General features: G+C 43.8%; 1 protein-coding gene across 6 annotated transcripts in view; it reads left to right on the top strand.

Moving 5' to 3' along the window:
* Window positions 1-274: 274 nt before the first annotated feature.
* Window positions 275-15,298, top strand: part of LOC147755990 (uncharacterized) — a 29,731-nt gene continuing 14,707 nt past the window's right edge. For 2 of the 6 annotated variants that reach the window (XR_015327210.1, XR_015327208.1), the window contains exons 1-2: window positions 275-3,543; window positions 3,770-14,591. Coding sequence is in view for 1 of the 6 variants with exons in the window: in XM_086988245.1 (XP_086844371.1) it covers window positions 3,527-3,543 (17 nt within the window). In the remaining 5 variants the exon portion in view is untranslated. The other 4 variants (XR_015327212.1, XR_015327211.1, XR_015327209.1 and 1 more) reach the window with 3 other exon arrangements.

The following is a 15,298-nucleotide window of genomic DNA, read 5'->3' as shown; positions in this document are numbered from 1 at the left end:
TTACTATAATCCTTAATCCGACGTGCGCACTTTTTAGTACTGTGTTCATGTTCGTCCGACATCTGTTCAGCTGTCATTACATCCAGACGAGTTCGGTTTACTTGATATTTCCAATCCTGGTTATTTTGCCGCTATTTTCTTTCACATTTGCCAAGCGTTCTCCTCCGCTAGCTTCTGATTGCCCTAGAAAACTAGCGCCCTCTCAATGAAACCCTCGTTGGTTTTCTCTGCAATTTGCTGGCGTATCAGCGCATCGTTATTGTCATCATTAGGCGATGCGGCTTGGCGATGTTTGTTGCCATATCGTCCGCTTCGCTTTGATGTTGATATGTTACCAGACATTTTAAAAGTGCCCGCGCCCCACACAGTCCTTCCCGTCGGAGCAACCTTCTCTCCCCTCGCCGCCATCCCCGCTGCTGTGGCCAATGCACTGCCCCTTCAGTGTGCTGAGTGTCGTCGTTGTGAGAGGGTGTGGGTCTGTGCTGGGGCGGTGGTGTATTGTGCTATTGTCACTAATAGTCCTGCCGCTATTGTGAATGCTCCTGCCGTCATTGGCTTCGCTCACTGCACCCATTTCTACCCGTTGACGCGTATCTGTGCGTGAGTGGTGTCCCAGTTTAGCTGCTGGCTTCGGCAGCTTGCGTCTGTGGTCGCCGTGCCGCCACAGCCACCATTGGCGACGGAGTGCAGCCGCTCGTTGCCTGTCCGTGTTCTCTCAATGTCCGTTTCACGGCTGTCTAGGCCAAGTGCAGCAGGAGAGCACCACAGCCGATTATCCTCATTGCCTTTATCACTTTTGCGCTTGTTGGTGGGAATCCTTCACTGCCATTGTGTTGTCGACCGCTTCCGTTTAAGGTCAAACGCAACGTCGACGGATGCCTGTGTTAGCTTCTCTCTATAAGAGTGAAAAAGCGATCGTTCCTTAGGACGCCGTATTTCTTGGACTCACTTGCGCGAAGAGAGGCGTTTGCATTTCTGGAGCACAAAAGCATAGAGAAGATTACCGAGTTGGATTTCAAGAATCTGTTGCTGTACTTTGCTCATTCTCCCTCGCTCTCTCTCTCTCGTCTTCCTCTCTCCTTGCTCGCTCGCTCCCTCCCTCCCTCTCTCGCTTGCAAGCCCTTTGTAGAAAATCGCAGGAAGGAGTGTCTGTGTTTATTCCAGTGGATGTATTTCTCCGTGTGGCTGTGTCCATGTGCAAGAAGAATCGGCGGGAATATCTTTCCGTATTTATATGTTGTGTGCTTGCAAAATTTCGTTGCCTGCCTCACCGACTGAACGGATGTATGGAGTCTCTGATCATGTGACAAAAGTGATCAATACTACAGCACAATAGCCCCCTGTACCACACTGGATTAGCTGCTATTGCCGTGTCTTTAAATGCCCCTAAAGGGAGACAGCTTTCACGCTCTTTTGTGTTCTTAGCGCCACGAGTGAAGGGATATTCGACAAGTTAATCATAATCGAGTAAAAACATATAATCAGCGACACATTCACTCCCTCTCGTAGCAGTAGCAGCAGCGAGCGCGATCGCTACTGGCGCGTGGTAAAGTCGATCAAATGGGATTTTTCTACTGTCACATGAAGTTCTGCATGTATGTGATAGCTTGCTGTACTGGAGCCCACGTGAGTACGTGAGCTACTCTCTTTGAGCCATCAAGAGTGCCCGCGTGTGTGGCTGCGTGTCTGACACGCTCACTAAGTTGAACACGCGCAAATATTGTCGGAGGACAAACGAACTACGCGGAGGAAGGCAGAAGAAAATCGCAGAAGCTCAAAGCGAACAACAAATAACTCAACAAACTGAAAGTAGCCGTACATTTGCGAACTCACACACGCGCGCGCGAAAGACCGTTATGCAATGCAAGATAAACTCCTCACCTATCACCTCGATATATTCGAGTGTACGAACTTTCGAATCGACCTCCACCCTATTTTACGCTTGCTGTCGGTTTGAGACTGCGTAACGAACCTTATTTTTTTTTCGTCAATAATAGTTGGTCGAAAGCATCGCTATTCGACAACAATCGTTGCCGCTGGCGCTGGAGACCGTTTCCCAAATCGCGCTCGACCTGCATACAACGACACTGTAGCCATTGAGCGTACTCTCGGCCGGGAAGGGCTATTTGTTTGAGTTAGGCGATTCATTATAATTGTACCGTTACAACTACTACGAGTAGCTCAAAACAGTCTTTGATCTCCACATCAACTGCACCTGCTGTCCTCGTAGACACTAACGAACGAACGTCGAATGCGGACGACCCATATGGATAGTTGGACCTCAGCGGCTTTAACTGAGAGCTAGTTTAATGAAGCAGCTAGTCACTTCGTTGGATTTATACAATCTCTGCCCTCGAAAGTTGTTATTGTTACTGCCTATCGACCAGCGGCTTGTTGCTAACATCGGCAGCAGCCTAGAAAACTGTGCCACAGTTGCAGTAACGCGCAGGACAGGTCAGTCTGTAATGGTCCTGCTGTTACTGTTACAGTCGTCCTACACGGCTCCCTCAAAGGGCTGAACAAAATCGAAGTCGCCTACCGTTGCCAGATAGATTCGTCTCAGCTACCAGGCTGGTTTCGCTGCCATTACGACAACTATTTAGGATTAATCGGTGCTATCAGCCAGGCACCGTTGCAGCTTTAGCCAAGAACTAACCAGGGTTGTTGTGACTATGATCCGTTGAACGTATCGTTCAGTAGCAGAGGAAACGCTTTTCGGCCGTCCGTCATTGTTCTTCGACCTCCATCGAATTACACCGCATTCAGTGAGGCTAGCACCGCCTCGTATTTGTTACACCCGCGTTTCCACCGCTGGGAGGGAGGACACCGAAAAGGAAACAGGAATTCAACCAGACGTTAATTGCCATTCTTGGCAAAAGGGTATATCCCACAGTTACCGTTTTGACAAGCTCGACATTCTATAGATTCGCCCATTTGTAGATAGTGGGAGCCGCTTACTTGAACAGCTGCAAGATCGTCTTTGTTTACTGATGACGCTGTCGTCATTGTTGTTGTCGCTGCTGTCATCTGCTCGCTCGGAAATAGAGTCAATTACTTGCAAAGAAACAAGCTCAAGACGAAAAAGTGCGTCTTCATGCTGTTTGCCGATTTCATTCGAGTTTCTGTATACACCTTTAATCGTGCCTAGTGGGACATTAGTGATAGTTCGTTACAGGGGACAAATACTCTGTCGAAGCGTTGTCACTCGTAGGCTTGTCTAGGAGCTGACAGCGGTAGCACATTGCTGTGGGATCAATGCAGTTCTTGATTACACTGCCAAGGCTTCAATATAGTGTATGATTGTGTGCGAGCTGTCAGCCGATTTAGATAGGGTGATAGCGGAAAAGCGGAGAAAGGGAAATCACGTTAAATTGAAAAGAAAAAAAAGGTGTGTTATTTGTGCCCTGTGCTTGTGTCACGAGTTTGTGGTGGTGGTGGTGTTGTTGTTGTTGTCGTCGTCGTCACAAAAATAAATATTTGCCACGTGTACAACGCCTAGAGGATATGTGCAAATCCTTCGTCGATCATGCAGCGGACCCTCAGGTCAGTATTCCATGGACTAGCTAAATGCTGCGGGAAGGTAAAGGAGTTTTTGTGTACAATGACCGGCTTCCCTTATTATGGTGTCATCTACCACAAACATCATCGATCATAAAAAGCTCTAACAACGCCAAACTGTGTGCCGATACAAGATTCTATTTCTATGTAAGTTTCTAATAAGATCAGAACCTATATCAGATTAAAATCGTTCAACTTTTATGTCGTGTAGGCATGGTGGCCTTGAGTTACAGAAACGCTGGCATGGTCTCCAGTTGCTATCGACTGCCGGCATTTCGCAGTTACTATAGAACAGGCCAGTGGGCTATATATATATATATATAAGTAGCCTGCTGATGGTGGCCGCTTAAGAAGCGGGAAGAAGCAATGGATGCCTGCGTCCACGTCGTCAGTCGATCTCGTCGTTGTCGTTGTTCCCGTTGGCTGCATCATAATGAATGAGGCCCCTAAAAGGCTAGCTTGCTCGATCGTTTCCTCCCTGGCTTTTCTCTAGCAGCTTTCAGCAGATGGCGTGCTACTTGCTTGCTTGCTCTACCCGCCTTCCTGTTGTGCAGCGTGAAAACGCCAGCAAAACGACCACATGGTCAACGGAAGCTACACAACCATAGCTCTAAGCAAAGCATCCGGCAAGCAAGAGATATCATGAGCGGATAGACACGCGTTCATGCCGGTTATGGCCGAGATGCGATGGTATTAATGCATCAAATACGACATAGATATACTGTATACATAGTTGTAGGTGCGACGTACGAAAATTGTCTCGTACCTAAGTTGGGCAGATATTAGCCGAGACAGAACTATATGGGGGTAAATGGAGAATGTAGGAGAAATGCGCATATTAATTAGCCAAGAAATAACAGCGGAGGAGAAACAATGCTATTTCTAGTATGATTTAGGTTGATGTCTGCTTTCACAGTTCTGGCAAAGAGTACCCGAAAATTAGACAGTGCTCAACTAAGTTGTCGCTGGGTTCGCAACTGATACCTGATGGATGTCACTACTAAATTTGGTCACAGTAAATAAACATTATTTACTCGTCATGGATACCATTTACTGGACCTTTGGCCATCTAAAAATTCGACCTCTTTTCGATTGATTCTTCGTTGCCTTTCGTTGTAGCATTACTATTCATTGCTTTAAGCCGGACCGCTTGTGTTCAGAATACCGGCAAAGACGGCATTGGCAATTGATCTGTTAAGCAATGAATTAGCGAGCGGTCATCCATTTGAACTGGTTTATTTGTAGTTTATTATAGTATCACTCGCTTTATTACAGTATAGCTCGCAGAGCTATACTGCACATTTGTCACTGTATCACGTTTGTAACCCTGTCACCTTTGCTGCCTCTGATGCACCTATAAAATTTGCTTGAATTGTAAGTCTTAGGACTTTTTGCTTTGGCGGAAACCGTTGCTTCGGCCGACCTGACCAAGCTTTACGGTCTACAATTAACAAATGTATGTACAGATATGTGTATATGTATAACAATATAACAAATGTAAATATATATAGGTAAACACATCAGCATGCGAACTGATCACTTGACAGATGCAAGAGCAGTGTTTTATTCGATGCGTGCCCCAAGGAAGCAGTAAAAGCAGAGGACCCGTCAGTTGCGTGAACTAATGGATATCAGCTCCTGTATCACGAGTCACCGCCACCAGCATCATCATAATCATCATCAGCGTACTCAAAAACGACCGCGACAGTATTTCCAACTGTAGCGGGGGCACCCGTTGTGTAGCCGGGCTGCCTATGGTGGCATAGCGAAGCATGGACGAGTGCATTGACTTTCTACTCAGGAACTTCTCCCGGCAGCCGCGTACGGAGTCAGCCACATCGACGCCGCCAGGAGCCACGACGAAAGCGGAAGAGTCGAGTGCGCCAGTTACGTCTGCCTTTGCCGTTGACGGAGCAGCGTTGCCGTTAAGCGGAGCCGGCTCCTGACGTCGGGCAGGCCCCGTGGCTCACCAGCGCCAATGTATTGTCCTGTACTGTGCCATAACAGCAGCAGCTGACATTGACGGCGCTCCCGTTACGTCACGTGTTGACATCGACTTCGTCACCGGCTTTTCTTGTATAGGTCGTTCATGCAATTGTCTCGACCCAGGGGCAGGAACGCATTGTGACTGCAGAGGAAACAGGACGGCACCAGTAGTGATAATGAGTTGAGAAGAGAAACAGATCCATATTGATTGCTCTTGTGATGACTAGTCTCGTTGATGTTGCAGAGAGTACAGTAGAAATAAGTCGCCATGAATACGAATGTCGCCATGTTAACGGCGACGTTATTATTATTACCAGCTTAGCATTGCTAACGTCTAAGTCTGACGATGTGATTGATCGATGTCGTCGATTTGTTGTTGCGGTTTATTCTTAAATGGCTGCATAATACCAGTATATCAAGTTAAGAAAACGTTTCATGCTTTTGGGGCCTATACATCATTACAAAAATAGAAATGAACAGACCGGGTGATTGTTGAAATCCAACCTGTTATATGATAACGAAGTGCGGCACTGCTGTTTATGATGCTGAGAAATTTTGTATGATGCATTCATTTTATATTACACTTTTATGGGATGTAAAGGGCATCACTCCCGTGTTATAGGTGATCGGGATAAATTTATGAATTTTTTAATTTAACAATGCGCTTTCTTAGTTCCAAAGTTTCCAGTGCAAATTTTTCTCCCCTGTCCAAGCATAGGGAAGAGGTCCGCCTATATATATGTGAAGTGTCTACGCTAAGTACTCATTACACGTTAGCCCTGTCGTTCTCCACGTTTACAAGACTATTTGAAACATTGATTTTTTGTTTATAGTTTTGTTCGAGTCTATAATGTAACGTTCCACACCATGACGTATGCTGTCACCACATCCCGCACGTAATTGTGCTTAACCACTTCTACGGTCTGGCTACACATCGCTGTCATTAAGATAATAGATCTAGACGGCATTTTTAAGCGCCGAAATGAAGGGACGTTTTTTTTTCTGCAATCGCCGCTCCATGGCTGGTGTTTGCTTCACTCACGTCAAATTTCTTCTGCTCGCTTCGTTTGGGGTCCGACCAACCTGTGATATGTTTGCTGTGGACACAGCTGTTTACTTCAGGACCATGTGTATTGCGATGGCCGTCGGCGAGCGATCCAGGCAGGATTGCAATGAAATTTAGCGCTGAAATCTTCCTTTCGTTGTGCATTCAACTGTTCGCGCAATGATTACTCCTGGCTGGATCTCGCCTGTATTGTAGTCTATCTAGACAGCGTCAGACAGAGCCATGCGAGGTCGTGTCGGAAAGGGCCAACTGTTCGTATCTAAGAATGTTGGCCAGATCGACTCAGCATTACGTGTGGTGAACAGCCACAGCAGCAGCAGCAGCTGGCTTTAGCAGATTGGGTTGACGTGAACGTCATCGTAGCGGCTGCAGCGATGTGGAATGCCATAGAAAGTTTACCTTGGCACCGTCACCGATGTTTGTCACATGTCTATAGGCAAGCGAGATTGTAGTATAATAGAACTTTGGATTTTTTTGGCCGATGGAGAAGACTATCGGTGGTGGAGGCCGATCTGACTTAGCTATTTGGGACGTTTCAACTGTTTGTTATTGAAATATTGCCCAAAATTATGTTTGAACGCAAAACAGTCACCATGAAAATGAGCTCGTAAGCAGTGTTAATAGAAAATAATTACAGTATGAACTAGAGATCGAATTATAGTGTTCTTGTAGAAATTTCACAGTTCTACATGTTTTCTTGATTCTTTTTATTAGACCGGCTTAGACTGGGAGTAATGCGGGCTTAGTACGATCCGATCGTTGATTCCACCAAGAGTCATCAGCAGCGATAAAAATACTTTTTTAGGTTCGTAGTAGGTTTTTAGTCGACGACATCACATGTTTCGCTGGTATTAGTTTTTAATTTTTTGATAGGAAATACACATATTTTGGTCGCTACACTTCAGGCTGATGTCAGCACGGCGACGTTTGCGGCGTTCCAGATGTCTGCGGTGGCCATTTAAATCCATCAATTTAAACCGTATGCTGATACGAAACTGATGATGAGACATCTTCGAGACGGCGTCTATCCGAAACCACTCTATATGGCTGTTTTAATTGAGGCCGAGTGGGCAACTCTGGCCATCTTACCCATAAGCAAGTTGACTGGGAAGCCAATAGCAATCTCCCGCGGCTTGATTTGATTCGGTGGCTATGATTAAAGCCCAGCTGCGATGAGACGGCGTTGTCGAAACAGCATGGCTAGATGAGAGACGTCGATGAGATACGAGGGCGATCACGAGAGCTCGATGTTTGTGTGATATTAGCCAAACAATGGCTAATACATTAACAGCCATTGAACCTTGTCGATAGTGGTTGTCAATTTGTGCCATCTGAACGTATTGTTGTAAGGAAAAAGTAAGATCTGGCTTTGCAATTCTATAAAATGAATCTACAGAAATCCTATAAAAAATCTAGAGTAATTAGTAGTGTTATAGTTCTTTTTTTTTATTACTATAGCGGTAGTATGTTTGTTACCAGGTGTTCGGTATGATGTTATCGGAATAGAAAAAAATTTCAATAAACGCTTTTATTGGCTTACTGGTGTTTTGTTCCAGTCTGATGCTGCCATCAGTTTAAATGATCCGCATCAACTATAGGCACAATACGTGCGCGTTTTCGTCAACCGGACAAAATTGCTTAGTCGTTGAGAGTGAATCTGAATTTTGCTCTACGGTCGACTGTGTGGTTGGCAATTTTTCGTCAGTTCGAGGGCCTGTTGTTAGGCCTGTTTCGCTACCTAGTGTAGGGCAAGCATTAGCGACGACTCACGTATCGATAGTATCCAAAGCCAGCTAAGAGTTAGTGTAATTACGTTTATAATCTAAAAGTTATTAACTTACTCGTAGCGCATTGTTTGTCACAGTTGGCAACTCAAATCGCTAATGCAAGTATTAACGATTGTTGTTGGGCAGAGTAGCCGAACCTAGTCCACGATCGGTGAGTTGTCAAAGCCAAGTTTGCGGACTCAACCATAAGCCCACCGCATCAATCGATCACCAGCGAGCCTTCTCCTCACAGCAACAGCTCCCACGACGTTTGATAATCTGTCACTGGGATTTAGAGTAGAATTGAGATAGTTGCTAAAAGGTTTTAAAAATTGTTACAGTCTAGGCCCTTGCTATTGCCTGCCTGCCTGCCCTTAAGCGGTTTGTAGCTATTCTGTGCACTATTATGTTTTATCAAGTGAATTTAGAGGCTATCTACTCGACTTACTAAATAGGTGAGCTAGTTATGTCCTACGTGTCTATCGGCGCCAGCTTCAATAGAGTTTATATTTAGCCTCGAGCCAACTTTGAAACGCTGGTTTGAGGTATCTAAGTTTGTAGCGAAGCGCAAGGAAGAAAAAAAAACGCTTTTCATACAAACGGGTGATCGATTTGTTTTATCACTTATCAGCGTTCGCGCAAGCGTCGATTCTAAACATTTTATATAACATTGCATTAAGAAGGAACACCTAAGAGTTCAAGGGAGCCGCTGGATCGATGTCTGGTCAGCTTCATATGGATAACCTATATGCTGCAAGGAGAGACGGAAACGTATTGATTCAAATAACAGTTTCGTTTAATTGTAGCTAGGGCAACAATGCGAGAACGGATGTTTAGCTTTGGTACTTTCCAACTTTTAACTATATATATATATATATATATATGTATTAGTTCTTATTAGAACTCATTTCACAGTTTGCTTGGCACACATTGCAACGCAGAGAGAGAGAGAGAGAGAGAGAGAGAGAGAGAGAGAGAAGTAATAACCATCGTTATCTATTTTCACTTTTGCAGCTCATCATTGTTATTAAAATAACTTTTTTTTACTAGCTCGTAGTCCCTTACTGGACGTTCGAAAACGAGGAAACACGGATGTCTAGAATTGGCTTTGCCTTACTTTGATCGGGAGCCGTAGCTGCTTTAGCAGTTCCCCAGCTAGAAGGGTAGGAAGCAAAAAAGAATAATAATGGCTTTCAATCTGCTGCATTCATCGACAATTCGCTGGCGCCAATGTTGGCCATAGATATCTGATGGTTATGACGAAGACAACGACAGGAGTTGATGAAAGGTGTCACGAGACTCGCCGGCGGATTGGTCTGTCGGAAACAACAGGTTCGTTGTTTAACGGAAGAAGTCTTACCGAGCCAAAGGATTGATGTGTAGCGCAGAGAAATAATAATTTCAAGAGCAGGCGAAAACCTGCTAGCGCTGTCTGCATGAACGGCGAATTTGTGAAGTATGGTGACGATAGTTTTTTTAGAAAAAAAAAGTGTGTCGTTAGTTGGCATTGAGATCGATTGATCAAGTGTCAAGAATGACTGGAAATTATTCGACGGAACCATCTGAGCTACTGATGGACCAAAGAAACGGCAGAGACAAGTAAAATGTATAATCGAGAGTCTGATTTAATGGCAGCTAAGTTTTAAATGTTTAAAGGAAACTGAAGGATTTTCGAAGGAAATGCTTCCTTGTTTATGGAGGTAGAATACAAATAGTACGTCAATGAGTTGTACTGCAATTATATTGAAATAGAACGGAGGGTCTACGACGCTTTCGCGTTCATACGACATTAAATACAATAAGCCTAGGATAAATAAACAAATATATCCTTCTATCCCGTAGCTTATTGACATTATAGGGCCACGAGACGCTTGCTGAGTAGCCTCGTATCGTCTTATGTGCTCCGCTAGTAGAAAATACCTTGATATACAGTAATTCATAGCTAGTAAGAGATGATTTTGGAGATGAGTTTATCGTGAGATCAGATGGCGTTTGCGGATCGTTTACCAAACTAACAAACACTAAATTTCATGGCTGAATACAAACAAAAACAACCGAAAACTACGAAGTAGGGGTTGTTTTTCGGATTTGAATCAATCAATTAACGTTCCTTGTTCAGTATATGATGTCCGGCGACGTCAAATAACCTTGCATACAGATGAAGATCGTATTGCTTGTTATTATTTACTGAAAATTGAGACATAAAAATGTTATGAATTTTTTTTATTATTATTATAGTAGCGCGCATCATCTAGTTGTTCTCGTAAAATCAAGAAAGACAAGGTTAGGATTTTTTTCCTATTGTCGCGTTATCCTACGATAGCGCCGCATGTTCGTTCAGCGTATCGTATACTTCATAAGGTTGTTCCTCTACGGTCAGCGAACAAACAGGCACCTGGTCCTCTCCAGCTGGTTTAAGGCGGGGTGACCTGCTCTTGTTAATCTGGGCACACAGCAGGACACGATGTCATTCTGTAGTAATTGTAATAGCTCTGACCAAGCGGCAGGTACTATTTGAACGGGTTTAGGCAGGCACTGCTTTGTGCTGGGCCATGTTGAAAAACCCTATGAGAGATCAGGCGAAAGAGCACGAAGAATAGGCGCTGCTTTTCGTCCTCGATGTCTTATTAGGCTCATCTCCGCTCATTGCTTGCTAGCCTGCTCCCCTAGCCGTTACACTGGTCGCCGTCTTATTCACCGTCTACTCGACCAGTGTACCTGGCAACCTCCTACAGCTCGGACTCAGTATTGCAAAAGTTTAAAGTGCTTTCCTTTTCGGATTGAGAAAAAAGCAAAGAAAAGCTGGGCCGAACGAGAGATTGTAGGCGAGCGAGCCTCAGGGAATGGATAAAGCGAGAAGGAATTTCAGTGAGTCCAACTCTAGAGTCGCGCTGATGTTCTTCGTTACTGCTGGGTTGGGTGTCTTTTGATTTCTCCTACGGGGGCTATTTATAGGTGGTGAATAGAGGTTACCGAAGGGACCGCGACGAATCTGCCAGCGCCGCTGTACAAGCCATCACCACTGCCGTTCTCTTGTGACGCCTGCCACCGATTCTGATACCCTCTGGTTTCCTAATGAATGTTATTATCCCGATTAGCGTCACTGTTGTTCTCGTTGTCGTCGTTGTTAATGAAGACAACCACTGACTGGCAAAACTGGCGAAAGCCTGATGCTGTAGCTGGTATTAGTGATAATAATGGTAGGAGAAAATAGAGAGAAGGGTGCCTTATAGTACAGAGACACCAGCGCTGCTGCACGGATCGAGCCAACAAACATAGGCAATACTACTATATATATGACATAGGTATACATTATTATTTTGGTGGCAAAGCCACCCAAATGGTAGGACGGATATAAACGTTACGAAGGTGGGCATACTTGCAAATAGGATAGATAGCTCGATATAACAGCAGAAGGAGGCCTTTTCTAATGGGCCCAAAGTGGTATGCTTTTTAGCAGAAAGAAAGTAGCAACTGAGATGGCATAGACACAGGAGGGACGTGCATGATGATACAAAGAAAAGTTGATTTCAGTATTGTCCAAGAATAAAAGATGTCGATATTTTTCAAGTGTAGTAAAGACGCGATTGTTGTTAATACGTCAGTCCTAGCGGACCCGCGCCTCTGTTGACATGTGATTTAATGTGGAAACTGTTGAAGATGAGTATGTAGTTCGTTTTTGTTGTTTTCGGCCATGGTTTAGAGCTGTCTGAAAAGAAAGGCCATTCGACTGAAAGAAAAAGTGTACTTTTAGAGAAAATCTCACATATTTTCTCATGTGAAGCATTTGACCAACGTTAGGTACGTTATATACTATAAAAGAAAAACTAGATGAACGTTTAGGTTGCGCTGTACAGTGCCTATGTGTCATATATACTATGGGCAATTGTGTTGTATAGAAACACTATAAGAAAATGCATGCATACACACAATAATCTCAACCGTGTTTCTTGCAATATAAAGATAATTTAACTGCCCAGTATTGCTGGAGTTGTACAAAGCTATTATTATTATTATACTAATTATTAAAAACAAAAAAGCTCAGTTTTGGTCATAGTTGACAAATACAATTGATTCGCATATGTTTTGCGCTTCCATGGATTAGGCGCGCACCTACGGTAGAATAATCACCATAGATGTATAAGGTAGACCGCTCAATTTCAGAAGTCGTTGCGAGTTCGCGCCCGTGATTCGGGGCTTTATTGCGGCCTCTACAATGAGAATGAGCTAAACCCCTAAATAGCAGAATGTAAATGTACGCACATAATGAATTATTGAGACGCATTTGAAACAAAAAAAATTCCCACAAAGGCTTTTTTTGTATGACGTTGCTTCTATTGAACAGTTACTACTGTCGATACAAGCGTGTGACGCTGACCCTGATTCAGCTAAAATGTAATTGTTGCTACAAACGAGATTTGTTTGCAATTTGTAAAGAAACAGACATTCCGAAAACGCAACCCGTAACGCGTATATATATATATATATATAGCCGAAACTGCTGCTGGTATAAACTTCGCCGCACGCGTAAAATCTGCTACTACTGTTTAACTTTTATTTATTCTGATTCATTTCGACGCGACACCAATCTAAATCCATTCGTAAATCTGTTGGTGTGTAGGCTCTTTGTTTTTTCTGTTATGATTTTCTGTACTTGTTTATCTTGGCGGGAAACGGCCTGATAAACTGTCTCTTACCAAATAGGACACTGGAGCCCGTTTTCCTGGTTACGAGCAGCGCTAGTAAGTCCTAGTCCAATCAGAGGAAGAAGTAATTGGGGAGACTCTTCTCAGCTCAGCTTTTCTTACGACTAGGGGGACAAATTTTTAGACGTCATGCACAATCTGTCCCACAGTCACTCGATGTCGACCACGTACTACCAAGTTCACTTAAATGAGTAGAATTCGCATTGTATATATTGTATATGTTGGCAATATGTCGTATGTGGTTTTGTAGAACTATCTGTTGCGCGTCACAGAATTCCATGGAGTCTCAAAAGTCGTTACCTTTTTTTCTTACCTGATTTATATAATGTTTATTGCCATAATACAACTATGAATATTTGGATTCCGTTATTATCAGTTTATCATTGTTTATTTTATTTATCAGTTTTACATTGTTGGGTTGATAATAGGGTAAATATACTATTATCAGCCCAAAAATGTCTGAGACGAAAGCAGTATACACGTGTTAAGTTTAAGAAATGGCGCGCGTCCTTCTTCGCTTAATTGCAGATCGCGAGCAACGCCTACAACTTCTACTCTGACATTATACGTTATGACATAAACTAACCTAGTAACTCAATGAATTTTTGGCCTAGCGACGATTTGGAATGTCAAATTCGAGCCACTGCTCTAGGCGTAAATTTGTTTAAAAGTCGTTCCAAATAACACGACGACGACGACGACGACGACGACGACGACGACATTATCAGTGCAGCCAATGAAAACCGGTGGTCATTGCTTGCAATACCTTTATGCGTAGAAGATCAATGTGCCTGGATAAAAGACGGTCCCAACTGACTCTCGCAGACTCAATATTGCAGGCGAATCCTCCGCAAGGGTCTGTGTTGAGGCTTTGCTGTGTTTAGCGATACGATATCTTGGAATATTTGGTATCTATCTATTTGATTTCGGTACAGGCTAGCTGCCTGAGGGACATCTTTTCCCGTCGGATACTGCCAGCTGACTGATTTATCATTTGAACAAACGAAAGCTTTTGCCGCCATCTGCTGATGGCCGCTTACGATTGACATTTCAGTTGACTATTTCTGTTTTTTTTTTTTCTTTTTAACGATAGACCTGCTTCTATGTCTAGGTGGCTTCACGTATTTGCGAGTTTTTGTGTGTGAGCCGAAAAGGTGAACTGTGGTTGAGGACATTCTGTACTTTTTAATGGCCGGCTATTTATGTCATTTTACGGAGCCGTCCTCATTTCTATTTGCGATTGTATTTGTTATTAATTTCGGCCAATTGGTACACGCGCCATTTTTAAATTGCTTATATGCACCGGTTGCTACGGCAACAGCTGCATCGGTGACAAACGAATTGCGTTTCGCTGTCTTCTCCCGTTTTGCTGTCTCTCTCAATTACAGCAAGAAGCCTATGGGCAAGCCAAGCCCGTGGGTACTATGCTTCGAGTAGGTAGTACAGGCTGACAAACCGGGAGTCCTTGAGGCAACGGTCGGAGCAGCATCGGTCCCCGTGCCGTGAAGGGTTAGTGTTTTATTTTGTAAAACCTGTATAAGGAACTAGAGCTTTTACGAGCCTTATTTTGCTTGTCTAGATCACTGTCGGGTGGTATTTCGCAATTGTCATCAATCAGGGGTAGCCTCGCAATGTCAAGAGCTTTAATACGTCACCGTTTGAACGCATGTTTGAAGTGCTTCGTAAACTCGTAACGCAAACTGCGGCTAAAGAGATTGATCGCCTTCGAGTTGATGCTAGGTCTCAACTCGAAAGTGCTTTTGAATTCGTGAAAAACAAATTTCCACAATATGTCCAGCGGTTGTGCTACAGTTTCAGGCGCAGCTGTTCGTATAAACGAGAAGTGACATTGTCACCCCTGTGTCGAGACGCACGAAAATTCCGATACGGTATTGGTAGAGGTGATTGGTTAGCTAAGTCTAAACAGGTCCCATTAGCCGTTTTCTCCCGCTTCTGTCTAAAGCCGTAGAGTTGGACGCGGTTTTCTTCGTTTAATAAAAGTTACGAAGATTTCGAAAAAAATATTTGCACGCAAAGACCATCCTTTCGACACGGTAGCATTACGTTCAGCTATTTGTTTGCTGATCAGTAATCATAATTACACTTTGTCGGGTTTGCTTTTATTGGCTACTCATCATTAGTGATGTTAATTATAGCAAGTAGCACCAGAAAAGGCGTAGTTGAATTGATAGGTCGTTGGCAAAAGCTTGCCCAAG

Source organism: Varroa destructor, unplaced genomic scaffold (assembly GCF_002443255.2).
Source record: "Varroa destructor unplaced genomic scaffold, Vdes_3.0 BEIS01000004.1, whole genome shotgun sequence".
Taxonomy (NCBI): Eukaryota; Metazoa; Arthropoda; class Arachnida; order Mesostigmata; family Varroidae; genus Varroa; species Varroa destructor.
The sequence above is the reverse complement of the archived record's forward strand: the minus strand, read 5'-3'. Positions and strand labels throughout refer to the sequence as shown.